Source organism: Sciurus vulgaris (genome assembly GCF_902686455.1).
Source record: "Sciurus vulgaris genome assembly, chromosome: 1".
NCBI lineage: Eukaryota > Metazoa > Chordata > Mammalia > Rodentia > Sciuridae > Sciurus > Sciurus vulgaris.
Genome location: NC_136461.1, coordinates 28,222,322 through 28,240,201, shown reverse-complemented (window position 1 = coordinate 28,240,201; position 17,880 = coordinate 28,222,322). Strand labels below are relative to the sequence as shown.

The 17,880-nt window shown below is 54.0% G+C and overlaps 2 protein-coding genes across 2 annotated transcripts; one reads left to right on the top strand and one right to left on the bottom strand.

Moving 5' to 3' along the window:
* Positions 1 to 10,861: 10,861 nt before the first annotated feature.
* LOC306664645 (uncharacterized protein) lies at positions 10,862 to 14,708 on the bottom strand (the record flags this gene model as incomplete). The annotated part of the gene is made up of 3 exons (XM_079145636.1): positions 10,862 to 11,505; positions 13,848 to 14,562; positions 14,633 to 14,708. The coding sequence occupies 3 exons, from the start codon at positions 14,706 to 14,708 to the stop codon at positions 11,256 to 11,258; spliced, it is 1,041 nt and encodes a 346-aa protein (XP_079001762.1). The 3' UTR covers positions 10,862 to 11,255.
* On the top strand, positions 14,639 to 17,615 carry POU3F1 (POU class 3 homeobox 1). Its single transcript, XM_079141788.1, has one exon. It carries the CDS (start codon positions 14,707 to 14,709, stop codon positions 16,060 to 16,062), a length of 1,356 nt encoding a protein of 451 aa, XP_078997914.1. The 5' UTR covers positions 14,639 to 14,706; the 3' UTR covers positions 16,063 to 17,615.
* Positions 17,616 to 17,880: the final 265 nt, after the last annotated feature.

Here is a 17,880-nt window from a genome sequence, read left to right as displayed (position 1 = left end):
CTGGGTTCAATCCCCAGTACTGAAAAAAAAAAAAAAAGAAAAAGAAAAGAAAGGAAATACAAAGAGGAGTAGACCCACAAAAACTTAAACACTGACCAGCTCCCCAGCACACTAACTCAGGAAGCATGCCTTGGGGCTGCATCAGGCATGGGTCAGCAGATGGGTGGGTGGGTAGTTAGGTAGATAGGGGGATGGACAGATAGATGGAAGGACAGACAGACGGATGGACAACTGGGCAGGAAGGTCACTGGAGTCGTGGTCTCCAGAGGAGCATAGCCCACCATGCAGGGCTTTGTGTGTCCCTCATCTCACCCTGAAAACCCCCTTTACTAGGTATATTTATTCACCAATGACAGAATGAAGTGTCAGTCACCTTGCTTGGCCTCTGAATTTTGAGCGATTTGCTGTTTTCTCTTCTCCACCTGCCCCTTTTCTTCCACAGTGACTGAAGAGCCCAGATCACGGCATAGGCTGGGTGCACGGGCATTGATGGGCAATCAGGAACTCAGAGGCAGCCCGGCTGAGGCCCTGTGAGCAAGCCCAGCAGGGCACACAGCACCCCGCTGCCTCCAGCAGAGTTCGTGCAGCTGCAGCATGGGGAGCGTTCTTGGCTTTCTGAGCAAGGCCGGAGAACAGGGCTTGAGCTATGCAGAAGGGCTGGAGGGGTCAGAGCTAAGCTGTAGCCTGGCCACAGGGAGGTCTGACTGAGGCAGGCCAGGCTGGATGGCCCCCACCCTCCCCGGCCTCCATCCACCACAAGCTGCCAAAGCAGGAATGTTCTCAGAACCGCCCCAGCTCTCGCACGGTGGGGACCCTGGTCTTTCTGGGTGGCAAACACCACATGCCCAAGGTGGCTGGCAGACAGGAGGAGGCTGCAGGAGTTAGACAGGGAACAACTGTGTCCCCAGACGTCCCCAAGTCATTGCAGTGTTGTGAAGACTAAAGGAACTAATGTGTGTGAAGTACTTAGAAACGGTAAGTGCTCAATATGTTTTAGCTATCAGCACCTAGGATAGTGCCTGGCACAAAGTAGGCACTCAATATATGTTGGATGAATGAATCCTGCACCCATTTTGCTCTTCCAGCCCTGGAGGATGGGAATTGATATGGTCTCTATGGTTACAGGGGAAGATGTACACATTAAGGTCATTCCCACCCCAGGGACTTTGCACTTGCTGTTCCCCCTGCCAGGAGGGATTCCACACACATCTTTCGCACCATTCACTCCCTCAACTGACTTGGATCTCTGCAGTTGGAATAAGAGGGCCCTTCCCTAAGTCACCTCTCCTTTGCAGCTGAGGACCCACCAAGTTCGTATACTCGTGCATGTATTCAGGCAGTCCTGTTTAGACAATCTAGTGTCCCTCTCCAACCCAGGGGTAGGATGTGAGCTGACAGGGGCTCCAACCTGGCAGATGGTGCCACCCATATGCTGATGGCCATCAGTGTCCATGTATGACAAGGATTTACCCAATTCACACAGGGATTCATGCTTTGTCCCCAGCCCACCTTCCCAGCAAGCCTCAGCAAGAATCATGATACCATGGGAACAATAGAGTCCAACATGCCAAGAGGTAAGAAACCTTGCTCCTGTCCATTAAGAGAAAAATACTTTTATTGAGCACTTACTATGTGCCAGTCACCTTGCTAAGTTCTCAAACCACCAAGGCCATTTCACCGTCACTAGGGGCAAAGCGAACAGTGCTATCCTTATATGACCTCTGGCTGAGGCAGAATAAACTGGTTAAGTGCTTGGGTTCTGGAAGGTGACAAGAGCTGGGTTCTAATCTGGGCTTCTCTACTCACATGCTGTGTGACATTGGGCAAGTTACTGCAGCTCTCTGAATCTCTGCTTTCTCCTCCATAAGGAGGAGATAAGATAGCCACCATTTCTCTGGGCCTGTGTGAAGATTAAAGCAGATAATGGGTATAAGTACCACATGGTGCCAGGCACGCAGCCCTCAATCAAGGTCAGGTCCTGCCCTTCCCTCCTTATCTCACCAGCTCCCCTGCCAAGGTGTGCAGGCTGAGACTGATCTTCCCCACATTTCCAGGCACAGGGCTGGGCACTGCCAGCACACATAGAAAATTCTTGCTGAGTGGCAGATTTTCCCCATTCCTGCCCCAGGCCAGGACTGCAGAGAGTACTGCCTCTCCAGAAGCAGCTGAGCAGGGGATTCCTGCCCTGGGCGGTACCAGGAGAGGGCGCTCTGGAGACCACAGACCTACCCAGGACCCCAGATCCTGCCTTGGCTCCCTGGGTCTGAACTCCTACCTAGAAAGCCTGGCTGGCACCCTGGATTCTCCATGACCATGACCACCTATCAGCCCAGCGGTCCCTCAAACCAGTGCCCGGAGCCCTGACCACTCCAGCACCCCTGGTTCCAGCCCACCCGCTGCTCAGACCTGTGACTGCCAACAGCCTACCGCAGGGGTCGCTCACCCACAAGCACACTCAGAGCCCACAGCCACGTCCACCCGAGCCACGGTCTCTGTGGGACCCTGACGCCTGGCAGGAAAATCACAGAGGCGTTCTGACATTAATCAAAGATACTCATAAATAAATATGTGTAAATCATATGCAAACCAGGTAGGAATTTACATATTTCACTGCTGAGTCAGCATCTCCAGGCACCAGGGAGGCTGCCTGCAGCTCGGGAGGTTTGGGACAATAATCCTCAGCATCTAGCTCTCAGATGCAGCACCTGAGATTCCAGAACTTTCGGGGTTGGAAGCATCGACCACTATTTATTGATTCTCCTACATACTGGCTACTCCGAGTATTAAATGAAACACCAAGTAAAGTGCTTGCAATGCTAGCTGGTAGTCTGCACCCAACACACAAGCACTATTATTAATACCACCTAATTTAACTCACAATAACAGCAAGGTTTGGTATACCTGATATTAACAATAACTAATAATTACTATCATCTATGGGGTGCTTCCCACACCACAAGCTGACCATGCGTGGCAGGTAGTGCCTGTGTCCCCTCATCCCTCCAGGCCCTGCCATTTCAGGGCACTCCAGCCTGACTTCCAACTGGCTCCAGCTGTAGTTTTGCCTGAGGGCTTCTTCTGGTCTCCGGGAGCTGCTCTGCCTTCCCAAAACAGGCCCCAAGTGTTGGGAGATTTAACCCCCAGCCCAGAATGATTGATACGTGAGTAGATAAATGACCCAGCTCATATAAATGATTCATCTATCAAGAGGATAACTCTCAGGTGTATGTGTTCAGTGCTGGCACCCAATGGTCCTCAGTGGAACAGTCGTCCACAGAGGTAACCTGCCACTTGTTCCACAAGGCTCCCTCTGTTGGCCTCCTCCCCTTCCCTGTCTCACCTGCCCACTCCTTACCGGTGTTTCCTGCAATGCCTGCAAATCCTTATCTCAGGCTCTGCTTCTGGGGAAGCCTGAACTGAGACACCATGCCCATCTCATGCAATCCCCACAACAACCCTAGGGAAGTAGGAATTTGCCCTGATCAGGATATCAAATTCCCCACCACATTCTGCAAGGCCCTGTTAGAGCTGGCCTCACCTCTGCATCCCCAAGCTCCAGAAATGGCAGCCTCCTCCTGTTGCCTGGACACACCAGGGCCCCTGGGTACCCTTGCTGACTTACCAGTCAGAAACACTCTTTCGAAGGCTCCATGAATGATCGGCCCTTCTCCTGCAAGCCTCAGCTTACACATTACCACCTCAGAGAGAACCTCCTCAACCATTGAATCCAGCAACTTGATGGTAACTGTTGCTATAGTCTATAGTTATCTTGTTAATAAACTGATGTACTTGTCGACGATCCGATTCTCTTCTTTCCTCTTCTAGAATGTACGTTCCCCAAGGACAGGAGCCTTATCTGGGGTTTTCACTGTTATACCCCCAATGCCTGGCCATGCCTGGCCCAAAACAGGTGATCAAGAATATTAGTTGAGGGCTGGGGATATAGCTCAGTTGGTAGAGCGCTTGCCTCGCAAGTACAAGGCCCTGGATTCAAATCCCAGCACAGAAAAAAAAAGAAAAGAAAAATTAGTTGAAATGGAAGGACAAACTTCTTCTATTCCTGGTGAAAACTCAGGAAACGATGGCTCAGAGTGTGAAAGCAAACTACCCATGGCCACACAGCTGGCAAGAGCAGGGACTTCCTGGCTGTAAGCCTGTGCTCTGCACTGCTGTGCTACTCTGTTCATTTTACAGATGAGGAAACTGAGACTCTGGGAAGCTTGCTAGGAAGTAGAGCAAGTAGTCAGATGCAAGCTTCCTGGCCAGCGCTCCTTCCACTACACACTATTACACACTATATGTTAGGCACCACCCTACCCCCACAAACCACCGCTGATACAAAAATCCTCCAGCGGCAATCCTGACAGGCCAAGCCTATACTTGAAATCAGCTACTCTGCCTCTAGTTAAGTTCTTCCAGGGACAGGGAGCTTCCGCAGGGATGAGATGGCCCTTAGAATACAAACCCTGAGCTCTGGTTCCTAATGCCCATGGCTTGGTCTGGTCCCCGTGTCACACACAGCTTATCTACTCTAAAGGTCCCAGGACAGCCCTGCCAACACTCAGAAACTGAAGCTGCAATCTCAGTGAACACTAGTAGTGAACAATCTAAATAAATTGCAGTACATGGACACCACTGAATACAGCTACCGAAAGGGTTAGGTAGGTGATGTACATTGGAGGGCAGGTGCTGGGGACTGAAGCCAGGCTGCATGCAAGCTAGGCAAGCACTCTACCATTGAGCTCCATCTCCAACTCTCTTTTTTGAGATAATATCGTTAAGTTGCCCAGGCTGTCCTTGAACTTGCCATCCTCCTGCCTCAGCCTCCTGAGTCACTGGGATTACAGGCATGCACCACCATGCCTGGCTATGAGGTGTACTTTAAAAAGTAGACAGATATCCAAAATATATTGTTAATTTTAAAGACAAATTTAAAAATACCATATGTACTCTGGTTACATCTTCCATCAAAAAAGTCATATCTATATCTAGCTATATATCTATACATAATACATCCATAGATATAAATATATATCACAACCTGGATGTTTGGCAAGTTAATTCAACTCTCTGAACCTCTATTTCTTCATTGTAAGATGGAATAATAGTTGTACCTAACTCATAATGTTTTGTGAGGAAGCAATGTGTAAGCCTGGGTGAAAGCATTTAGCCCAGTACCTGCACATGATTAGCACCCAATAAATCTTAGCTCTTATTAAATAATATATGTCCATGGAAAGAAGTTCTGGAAATGCCTAGCATGCATGAGACCCTGGATTCAATCCCTAGTACTGCAAAAAGAAAAAAAAAAAAAAAGAAAAGAAAGAAAGAAAGAAGGAAAGTTCTGGAAAGATAGCCAAGAGGAGTAGCGATGAGGCAGACGGATGGAGGACTTCCACTTTCTATTCAGATACTTCTGGGGTAAAGAATTTTTGCAAATGAGCTCAGATTGCTTTTATCAGCAGCAGAAATAATAAAGATATCCATTTTGTGGATTAAAAGCCACCAAGGTGGAGACTTACTCCTGTGCTGCCTCCTCCAAGTTCCACACCTCTACCTACCTGCCCTCTCTCTGGAAACTGGTGTCCCTCTGACCCTGGCCAGGTGCCAGGCTGGCCTGGCCAGTGAGAGCAGTTTCCTCTGGGCACAATGCTCATACTGACGATGCCTCAGGACAAGCTAAACCAGGGGCCCTTTGACTTTTCCATTATTGCCAAGCCAGGCCCATATTCTCCCCCACCCTCAGGTAAAGGTCCTGACATGCCTCACATGGTCCTCCTATATAGACCTAGTCCCATCCCCACAGCCCACAGAGAAGCCCTTCTGTCAGGACTCATCGCCACCCCTGTCTTTCCCACTCCTGTTGGCAGCAGGGTATCAGCCTTATCATCCTAGGCATCTTTCATCTTGGCCGTGAGTAAAGAACACTGAGTAGGACCGAGCCCCAGCTAACCCTTGTCCTGGGTGCTCTGGACCCATTACCCAGCCCCCTTTGACTAAGGTCAACCAACCAGGGGTGAAGAAGATTCACCCTCCTCTCCAAGACTGAAAACCAGTGTCTACAGTGTCCCTTTGTCTCCCTCTGGCAAAAAAAAAAAAAAAAAAAAAAAAAAAAAAAAAAAAAAATACACACACACACACACACACACACACACACACATATATATATATATATATAGAACAGGGCACAGCCATGTGGTCTTTCCCTTAACTGGTGCCTACTATAAACACAAATTGAGCTGGGTGCTGTGGACAGAGATGAAATGGAGCCAGTCCCTGACCCCAGGAGCTCACAGTCCCTCAAGAGAGAAAGACACACCAAGAATTAAGAACAACACAGGCCTGGAAATGCTAACACAAAAATGGATTATGGAAGCAGGGCAAAGGCATGGCTTGGTCTAGAAAGGGAAACTTCCCAGAGCCAGTGACCCTTGAGCTAAGGATATAAAGCAGGGGAGAAAGGGCTTTCCAAGGAGAGGGTGCATTCCAAAGGCAAGAAGTCAGTGCCCAGCACAGTGGTGCATGCCTATAATCCCAGCAGCTCGGGAGACTGAGGCAGAAGGATCATGAGTTCAAAGTCAGACTCAGCAACTTAGTGAGCCCTGTCTCTAAATAAAATATATACTTTAAAAGCAGGGGCTGAGAATGTGGCTCAGTGGTAAAGCGCCTCTGGGTTCAATCCCTGGTACCAAAAAAAAAAAAAAGGATTAAACCAAGACAGGGAGTCAGGGAAGAGCCTAGTGCGTTTTCCAGACAGTCCTGGGTGCTGCTGAATTTGACCTGATGATGTACATAATCAGGAGCAGTAGAAGGCTGCCCAGGAGCCAAGTGACATGCCCAAGTTATGCCTTAGCAGGAGCACTCTACTTAAGTCAACTACTAGAAAAAGGGGCAATGACACCAGACCAGTTGCTGTATTTTATAACCTGTCATTCCCCTTACACCTTCTTTTACTTTTGGTTTCCCAGAACCACTGAGGTGTAGGCCGTGGCAATCCCTTGAGGTGCGCAGAGTAACCAGGCAGTTGAGCCTGCAATTAAAGATAAACTGAGGCACTCGACTCAAGAGTCCTTTCCTAGCAGAAAGGAGGATGGGACGTGAGCCCTGCACACACTCTCTCAGCCGAGAACCAAAGTTGAGACTTGAGTGTGATTTTATTTGCAATGACAAGTCCATCCCCAGCTCAGACAGGTAGTGCTCCGGACCCAGCAGACGTCCCCAAGTCAGACACATGTCCAGAGCTCAAACAGACACTGCCCCCAGGCCAGGAAGATGTTGCACCAGGGCCAGACAGATGTTGTGCCAGGCTCAAACACATGTCCTGGGCCCAGGCAGAAGCTGTCCCGGGGCCAGATAATGTGCTGGGCTCAGCCAGGTGTCCCAGCCTCAAACAGATGTTGTCTCCAGCCCAGGCAGATGCTACCCTAAGCTCAGACAGATGTCTGCCACCAGAGATATATAAAGATGCTGAGAGGTCCCTGGGAAAATATAATTCCTAAATCCTCCTTCACTACTTCCACCCACCGCCTACTACCCCCGACAAAGCTGAGGAAGGCCAGCACCGAGCCAGCCACTCTCCCCCAAGCTTCCCAACTCAGAAAAACCAAGGAACTCTGTCATTCTGTTCCTCCCACTGACTCCAGGCAACTGCTGCAGGGAGGAGGGTGGGATGCACTGTGTGGCAATGAATGAGGCCCCTGCACAGGAGTGTAGGGTTCCTCGCCATCTGTGGAGTGATGGACAGTAATGCCCAGGCCACCTGTGCTGAGTGAGTATGTGGGGAGAGGGGGTATTGCAGAAAGGAGTGGGTTGATGTCAGAAGCAGGCCTCACATGCCACACTCTGGGACTAGAGAGGAGAAATTCGGTATCCACATCCCCATACATACACACTCAGCCCAACACCTGGGAAATGTCATTGCTGGGTCATTTGAAGGTAATTGCCACTTCCAAAGCTGGACTGCATTAAGTTGGGGGAAAAGAGGGATCCAGAGGCTGACCCAGGGTGAATACAGAGTCAGGAGAGGGTCCTAATCATGAACTTGATCCTGGCTGGGAAAAGACAGCCTTCCTTCCCCAAAAGCCCTCACAGGAGCATCCAGAACCTGGAAGGAAAAAGAATATCCCCTCTTGTGGCCACTTGGCTCCTATCAGGAAGCCACAGTTGTGGTACTGGAACTACTCAAAAGTGGGATTTCCAGAATCATGGGGGATGGGGGGTGTCCCTAGACCACAGGTGGAAAGCCAGACACTCCACATGGCATGGGGAAGTGAGTGGTGTTAACAGAGAGAGCCTGAACCTCCACGTGGCATGGGGAAGTGAGTAGTGTTAACAGAGAGAGCCTGAACCTCCCGTGGAGAGGCCTCAGGCGGGGCAGCCAGCTCATGAATACGTAAATCAACCCTGAGCCACGCCCCTCGCGGTGCTGATTGGGACTTCCCTCCAGTTCTACCTTCCAGCCCTCGGGATTTAGGCTGAGGCTGAGGAAGGTGGGATGCACCCTTCCACACAATAAAAGTCTCCCCAAAACAAAAGAACACTGAAAGTCCTCTCAAACAGAAACACTGACACAATTACAAACACTAACACACACACATTAATACAAACCAAGCCCAAGCACCTTAACATGAGCACACAAACACTCATCGGCATCTATAAAATACAAACATGAATGCACGCAAGCATGCTAACACACACCAAGCACACAAGCACACCCAGCCAGCACACACACATGAGGGGAGCCCCCCTCTCTCCCTTCCACCCAACCCAAGCTGCCTACCTCCAGCCTTCAAATGGAACACAAAGTCAACCCCAGGCCCAGGAAGGCACCTCACTCCTCTACCAATGGTGACAAGGACTTAAATTATCACTCTCTGCTCCACCCTACACTGTGCTGGTGAATTTTGCAGTCATCCAGATAAAAGTGTATTTTTAAAAAAGAAGAAAGAAAAAAGGAAACTAAAACCCAGCCCCAGCCCTTCAGAGTGATTAATCCCTGCTAATGATTTACCGATTTGCAGAGAGCGTGTTCTGCATAACCGGATTGTGGGCATTAACACCAGCTCAGAGGCTAAAAATGAAAGTAAATTTCGAGAGCAATTGACCATTCCTAATTTGAACATTCTACTGATACACCAGGAGGATCCTCTCTCCCACCCACAGGCCTAGGGGCTGTGACAAGGGGCGGGGGAACAAGGGAAGATCTGTCCCAAAGAGATACCTTCACCAAGACTGAGAAAGGGAACCTGAGATTAAACAAGGGAGACCGCCTCTTTCTCCCCTGCCAAAGGCAGCAGCATCCTCCTCCACTGCCCTCCTCTGTTCTAGTTCTAGAGGGCACAGGAAGGACAGAAGAGGTACTAGACACCTGGAGGGACTGATCGAGAGGGAAGGGGTGGGCTTGAGGGGACAGCTTTCAGATGGTGACAAGCACTACACATGGGTCTAGCTGGCACCCACCTGAGCCAAGGCAGCAGGTGGCCAAGATGATCCTGGCACCCCAACTTTCACCTCCCAAGACAAGGAAACTGTAGCAGCTAGGACCCTACCAGACTCTTCCAGTCAAAAATCACATTCCAGCCCAGAACAAGCAGGGCCAGGAGCCCCAGTGGGTGTGGTTGCTCCTGACACCATTAGGCAAGAACTGGCTGGGGCCGGCACCAAGTCACACTCTCCCTTTCCAAGCTTCCATCTGAGCGGTGATTTCATCCCACTTTCTCAAGCAGCCCAACAGAGACTATCCTGCCCAGTTAACATGAAAATATTGAGGGTCACAGAGACTAGGAAAGTGAGACTGACCCCAAGTCATCCAATAAGCTGAGTCAGGGCCCAGATGAAACCCAGGATGTTTCACTCCCAAGCAAGCCCTCTGGAAACGTCCAATCTGGGGCACAAGGAGAACACTGGCAGATGGGCAAGGAAGTGGGCCATGAGCACTACCCCAGCCCAGGCAGCCTCGCACAGAACCTCAAAACCCACGCAGGAGGACGTCCTAACACACAGCTCCTGCCGCAGCCCTCCCTGTGGACCGCACCTCTCCTGTCTTTACCTCTTCCCAGCGCTCCTGACTTGCAAGGCTGAAGCCTCTCCTCCCTCAGCACTTGGTCTGCGGCTACAGCAGCCTCCGCACTTGCTGGCCTTCTGACCAACTGACCAACTGACAGAAGAGAGCTCTGGGGCTCAGAGACCAAAGAGGAAAGCTGCCAGACCCCACTGTCCCCAGGAGATGGTGGGCAAGACTGAGACTCAATCTCCTTCCCAAATCTGGGCCCAGCATGTCTTTGTGCAGACCCCCCCTGCCTGGGATGTGGGACTGGAATGTGAACGTGTGACCATCAGGGTGTTGATGGCGACTGCCTCCTAAGTGTGGTTGTGTTGTAGAGGCCGTGTCTGTGTCTCCTGGGAGAAGGTCTGTGTCTGTGACCCCGGGCTTGGCAGACAGAGTATATGGGGCTGGAGCGGGTGTAGATGCCCCTCCTCCCTGCAGAGCCTACCCTCCTCCCCCCCTCCCCTCCGGCTAAGAGACCCCCCACAGTGAGGGCCCCATCTGCTGGAGGCTCGGTGACCTGTGTCAAATGAGCAGGCGCTCGGTCACACTCCAGAGCCTGGAGGAGGCCTCCCTGCTATGGGAAAGCTGAGCAGCTCCTGCCTGGGGGCGGGCTGGGCAGGGGCCCTGCTGGGGAGGCAGGCCAGCCGCCTGGCTGGGAGCTGCCCTCCACAGACAAGGAGAATGGGAAAAAATATGAAAAGAAAGGATTTCCAATGCTGCCTCCTTGGGATGAGCATGGCTGCCAACCGTGTGGACCAAACTCAGCTGAACACAGCCCCTTCCGGCTTTCTGATCTGGTGGGCAGACCTGTGGTTTCCTTGAGGATATGGTTGTAGATGTCTGTGTGTCTCTGGGAGGTGCAGGGGTGGGCCTCTTTGCAACTGTGCATCTGGGAGGGAGAGTGCATGGCTGGGCCTTGTGTGCTATTGTGTGTAAATAGCAAGGTGTGCCATTGGTGTGAATAATGCAGCATGCTGGCTGAGAGTCTCCATGTTTGTGACCTTGTGCTCCTGCAATCTCTTGGCTCTTGGTATCAGTGAAGGAATGCCTACTTAGGCCTATTTCAGCCTATGCATTTGTTCTGTTTGTCCCATTTAGACACATGCCTGCATTTATTGTTGGGTGTCGCTTTATATAACTCTGAATATTTGGCCTAATGACACAAGTCCATGTGCTCCTATTATGAATCAGTATGTTTGTCCTTGTGCTAAAACGCACATCTGCATCTGTGTGTCCTGTGTGTCCACGAGTGTGAATGCATATCAGTTGGCAATGTCCTCACCATTCTGGGTGGGTGTCTGACTTCCGTGGGTGCACCCGCGGCTGTGTGGTGTGGTGGCATGAGGATAAGTTCTCCCCAGGGTCTGGGAAGGTGTTGCTCCTGGAGAGAGAGGCTGTTGGGCTGCAGGTGTCTGCCAGTGGTGTTGTCACAGTCCCCAGTGTCCCACACAGAATCTCTAGGAACAAGAGTGAGGAGAATGTTATGACTTTTTTTTTTTTTTTTTTTTTTGGCGTGGGGGGTACCAGGGATTGAACTCAGGGTCACTTGACCTCTGAGCCACATCCCTAGCCCTATTTTGTATTTTATTTAAAGACAGGGTCTCACTGAGTTGCTTACACCTTGTTTTTGCTGAGGCTGGCTTTGAACTCATGCTCCTCCTGCCTCAGGCTCCCCAGCCACTGGGATTGCAGGCATGCACCACCGTGCCCAGCTGGATGTGAAGACATTTTAAGATAGAAAAAGTAAAGCTCTGAGAGGCAAAGTAATTCACACAAGTTGCAGGCTGCTAATGGGAGTGACGGAACTGGGGCTGATATTTGCTGGGTGACAAGCTGGTTACCTAGAAGCCTGACTACTGCTTTGCTGCAGACACCCCTCAATTGAGCACAGACCTGAGAAGGCAGCTTCCAGAGTGCCAGCCCCTGAGAGCTTCCAGAAATACGGCCGTGGGCTCTCTTTGCCCTGATGGCCAAAGCTGCTGCCTCCATAGGCACCCTCCCCCATTCCACAGCAAGCAGGAGAGTGAGGAGCGGAACACATGGGTCCTGCGCCCCTGGGCAAATCTCGGTTCCCTCACCTATGCACTGAGGGTACAAATCTCAGTGCTCTCTCACAGAAGTAAGAGGCACAAAAGTGCTTTCTAAAGCACCATGCCCATTGGTCATTGTTTTCCAAGCCTCGTGGCAACTCCAAAAGTCTGGACTTCATGACATTCACATCTAGACATTTTCCATCCCCCAACAGGAACAAGGACAGATTTATAAAATCACAAACCACCAGAGGTAGAAGGGCGTGCGAGGTCAATTAGTCCAAACCTCCATAATGCCAATCTACAGATGAGGAAATGAAATTTAGTTAGAGATGGGAGTTCCTTGCCCACCCACTGGGTACCAACAATAGAAACAACCAGAGTAAAACCACTTTCCGAGATTTTAACTCCCAGGGTCTCATACTACTCTCTGCTTACTTCATTCAGTAAAACAGCTGGGCTGCCCGTGATACTGGTATTCCCCATTTACAGGAAGAAAACTGAAGGACCAGAGAGACTGGACCAGTCATTCTTGTCCAGAAAGACAGTGGCAGTTCCAGGTTGGAAACCCAGGTTTCAGTGTTATACTGGCCTAGTTAGGGCTGGCATGAGAGGAGACTTCACTTAAGAACTCTGGCCTTGGTCCTGCCCCCTGGGTCTGGGAGAAAGCCCAGGGAGCCCAGTGGGCCAGGAAGACCTGGGCTGCCTCAAGGTGACACTTCCTGGGCCAGAGTCCAGGAAAACCCAGCATCCTTAGCTGGGTTCAGACACAGAGATCCATCACATCTGCTGAGCTAGAATGGGACCTAAAGGATGTTGTTCAGGACAGTGACCACTGGCCAGACAAGAACCATGCTCTGTCTCATTCCTTCCATTGGGGAGTGGGGTAGCCAAAGGCTGGATATGGGGCATTCAGGGCCCATATGAGCGCATTCTATGCTTAGGGTAACCCTTGTCACTGCCGATTCTGTCCCAGCCACCCTTGAATCATCTCCACAGCAGCGGTTACCCAAGTCCCCATCACACACCTTTCTTCACACATTGAGGCTTCACTCCACAGGACTGACTTTCCCAGTAGGGCCCTAGCTAAGCCCCCAGCTCAGCCCTGGGACTGGAGGCAGCAGGGCCCTGAAATGTATTAATCCATGAGAGATTAAGATCAAGGACAGAAAAGGAGGATTGGCAGTGAAAGACTCCCTGGGACCCAAGGCTAGATGTGGGAGGTGGTGGAAGTGTCTCAGGATACTCAGGGTGGGACCCAATGTGGGGTAAAGAGGCACAACTGGGGTCCTACTCCACTCAGGATCCTCCAAAGGGCTGCAAGTGTGAGGAAGTGGTTGAATTCCACTGACCACCGTTTCAGCAGGGTCTCCTCCAGCCCCAGGCAAGTCTGGTTAAACTCCAGGACTCCACGAGAAGCTGGACAGCTCCCAGACTGCGTGCTGGCTATCTGAAGAGCCACTTATCCTTCCGAGTCTATTCTACTCCTTTCCTAGAACAAGTTTCCACAGGGTGTTACCCCGCCGTGACCATCGCCGATGAGCCGTTCAAGTTGGAAGAAGACAGGAGTGAGAAGGCTACATCGGCATAAAACTGGGCCCAGGGTCCATCACCCCCGCAGGTGGCGTTTTCCCGGGAGCCACAGTCTCCACCTCGAGGTCCTCTCATTCCCAAACCCCAGAACGCTGCCGGGTTACAGGAGCTTGCGTCTCATCATATAACCGCTGCCGCCAGCTGTCCTGGCGCGGAGCCTCACGCGCGTTACTCACCTGGTTTCGGGGTCGGGGAGCAGGAAGAAGTGCCCGCGCAGGGCATAAAGCCCGAGCCATCCGACTCTGCCCGCAAAGGTTCGCAAAGGCCCGCGCAATTGTGACGATGAGTCTAGAGAGAGAAGAGGAAAAACGAGACGGGCCAGGCAGGCGCACGGAGGAGCGCTCGGCGCAAGCTGGAATCCGCGGGAGGCGAGGCGGCAGAGGTGAGCAGCCGCGCGGGAACCGAGCCGGAACCCGCGCCGCCTCCCGCTCGCTGCCGCCGATACCCGCGGGAATCCTGGCCCGCAGGCAGCCGCACTGAGGTGGGAGGAAGTGAGGGGCTGAGTAGCTTCTTGGAGCCCGAGCGCCTCCCGGAGCCCGCAGTTCCCGCCGCCCGGGTGGGATGCGGACACGAATTCAGCTTGCGTGGAATATGGGGCCGGTCGGGCTCCGAGTCTCCAGCGCTGGGGGAAAGCGGGGCCCACGCAGCCAGGACCAGAGGGGGTGCGGTCCCAGTGCCACCCCCGCGCCACTCCCCACGTGGCGGCCGCGCCCCCGGGGCGTGAATGTGTACGCGGACGGTAGGGGGGCTGTGAATGAAGCCCCAGCGGCCAATCAGCACGGCCGGCGCGCGGGACCCCGGGAGCGAGGCCCAATGGCGAGCTCTGGGTGGCCGGGCCGGGCGGCAGGCGGGCACAGGGGGCGGGGGCCGAGGCCGGGGGGCGGGAGGCGGCTCCGCGGGCAGCCAATGGGCGGCGGGAGGGGTGGGGCTCCCGAGCGCCGAGCGGGTCCGGGCTTTAAGCCGGCGGAGCGCGGCGGCGGGGCCCGCAGACGGAGCGGAGCGGCGGCGGCGGCGCGGCGCAGGGCGCGGGGCGGCATGGCCACCACCGCGCAGTACCTGCCGCGGGGCCCCGGCGGTGGAGCCGGGGGTACGGGGCCGCTCATGCATCCCGATGCCGCGGCGGCAGCTGCAGCCGCGGCGGCCGCCGAGCGGCTACACGCGGGAGCCGCGTACCGCGAAGTGCAGAAGCTGATGCACCACGAGTGGCTGGGCGCGGGCGCGGGCCACCCCGTGGGCCTAGCGCACCCCCAGTGGCTACCCACCGGAGGAGGCGGCGGCGGCGACTGGGCCGGCGGCCCGCACCTGGAACACGGCAAGGCGGGCGGCGGTGGCACCGGCCGAGCCGACGACGGCGGCGGCGGCGGAGGTTTCCACGCGCGTCTGGTGCACCAGGGGGCGGCCCACGCGGGCGCGGCTTGGGCGCAGGGCGGCACAGCTCACCACTTGGGCCCGGCCATGTCGCCGTCGCCCGGGGCTGGCGGGGGCCATCAACCCCAGCCGCTTGGGCTGTATGCGCAGGCGGCCTACCCAGGGGGCGGCGGCGGCGGCCTGGCTGGGATGCTGGCGGCAGGCGGTGGCGGCGCGGGGCCTGGCCTGCACCATGCCCTGCACGAGGACGGCCACGAGGCACAGCTGGAGCCATCGCCGCCGCCGCACCTGGGCGCCCACGGACACGCACACGGACATGCACATGCGGGCGGCCTGCACGCGGCGGCGGCGCACCTGCACCCGGGCGCGGGCGGCGGCGGCTCTTCGGTGGGAGAGCACTCCGACGAGGATGCGCCCAGCTCGGACGACCTGGAGCAGTTCGCCAAGCAGTTCAAGCAGCGGCGCATCAAGCTGGGCTTCACACAGGCCGACGTGGGGCTGGCGCTGGGCACACTGTACGGTAACGTGTTCTCGCAGACCACCATCTGCCGTTTCGAGGCCCTGCAGCTGAGCTTCAAGAACATGTGCAAGCTCAAGCCGCTGCTCAACAAGTGGCTGGAGGAGACCGACTCGTCCAGCGGCAGCCCCACCAACCTGGACAAGATCGCGGCGCAGGGCCGCAAGCGCAAGAAGCGCACGTCCATCGAGGTGGGAGTCAAAGGCGCGCTCGAGAGCCACTTCCTCAAGTGCCCCAAGCCCTCGGCCCACGAGATCACAGGCCTGGCCGACAGCCTGCAGCTGGAGAAGGAGGTGGTGCGCGTCTGGTTCTGCAACCGGCGGCAGAAAGAGAAGCGCATGACCCCCGCGGCGGGCGCCGGCCACCCGCCCATGGACGACGTATACGCGCCCGGGGAGCTGGGGCCGGGCGGGGGCGGCGCGTCGCCGCCCTCCGCACCCCAGCCACCCCCGCCAGCCGCGCTGCACCACCACCACCACCACACACTGCCGGGCTCTGTGCAGTGACCCTGCCGGCTGGGTCCCTGCCGGCGCGCGGCAAGGCGCGGGCGCGCAGAACGCCCGCGCGGCCTGGACTCTTTTTGTTCGGTTGCTTTGGATTTTACAAAAAGCCCAGAAACTTTCGAACAAAACCAAACACCCGGACGACCCTCTCCGGCAAGCGGCGAAGACGGCCGATAGGCTGTGTCGCCTGAGCCCCGGGAGAAAGAAGCAAGATCCAGAACGCGCCAACTCACCCTGGGCATCCTGCCCGCCGCCTGCTCCCTGCCCCCATCCCCTCGACGACCCCCGCCCCTGCCCCCCTGGGCTGTTCGGGGCCGGATCCCGGCAGCGGTCTCCCCACAGCGACAGGTAATGCGGTGAGGGGTTAGGGGTTCCCCGGGAGAGAGGACGTAGAGAGGAGAGCTCCCCATCCCTCTCCCCGGGGCAGACTCCCGAGCCTGCGGGTCAAGGGTGCGGGGGCTGTCACTTTATTCGCTCCATGCCTCTTCTCTCCCGTAAGGATGCGACCCACCCCATTCCTTCCCCTTTCTTCGGGCTTGGTTTTTTACGATTTTTATTTATTTGTGGAGCCTCTCGGCTCTAGGGTCCTTCTAACTCCGCCCGCGCCCTTAATTTAAATCGCTGTATACTGTATTTATCGGGGCCCCGGAGGGGAGGCCGCGAGAGCCGCGTCTGTGTATAAAAGCAGGAAATAGCCAAAGCTTTAATCTAGCCTAATTTATTTTTCCTCTTCTCTTTTCCCTAACCCTCCCCTCTCAAAAAAAAGCAAAACAAAAAAAAGCAAAAAAAAAACTAACAAAAAAAAATTCGAGTGTTCATTTTTCGTTTCGTTTCATCCGAGCCTCGGCTCGGTTCCCGGCCTCGCCGGAGGGGTCTGCGCTCCCACACGCACTTGGGTGGGAAGGGGTTTCTGCCCGGCTGCAGACTAACCACCCAACCGCTGGGGCCCCCGCTCCCCGCGGGGCCCTGCCGTCCTGGCCATAACAAACGAAACTTGGAAAAGTTGGAGATATTTTTTAACCAGCTGTAGAAATAAGCCGTTCCCTGAGAACCTTCTGCCTGATTCCCTGCAGCTTCCCTCTGCTCCCTTTCCAGCCCCCCCGGAATGTGGGATGCTGGGGGAGGCCGGGAGAGAAATTCCCCAAGTTTGGGGTGAGGTGGGAACCATGTAAATATGTGAGATATGTACACACTGGCGGGGAAAAGAAACATTTTGTGCTTGGATTTTATTTTTGGTTTTCTGGGTTGTCCTCCCTCCCCATCCTAAAGGATTTTGTACACCCAACTAATCCGAAAAAGATATTTTAATATGATTTCCTGATTTCTGACCCATCTCTATTTATTTTCTGGATGTGTTTGGAGCTTCCCCCTTCTCCATTTCTTCTTCTGTTAAGGTTTGAATTTAAATTTTGTTATTTTATTTTTATTATTTTTTGGAACAATGTTTTGGTGCATTCTCTGTATCTTTATTGCAAAAAATAATGTAGACTGGGAAGTTCCCTTTATATTTATGTTATAGTAAATATTTTATTACTCACATAAACTTGTACCCCAGGGCTGTGTCCTGTCCTCTTTACTCCTAGGGCTGGGGCGGTTTTTGGTTGAAGCCATGGGATCCCTTTCTCTCCTCCCACAAAGATCTGGCCTCACTATTTCAGGCCAGTTTTAGGACACCCTATTACTTGGGCAACAGTTGGACCCCTGCCTGGGGTGCCTCAGACTAGGGAAGATAAAGTTGTTTCATGTACCCCTCCCATAAATAGATCCTCAGACCAGACCCTGGGAAGTAAACCGCAGACACCACCCGGAACTTGGTCAGCC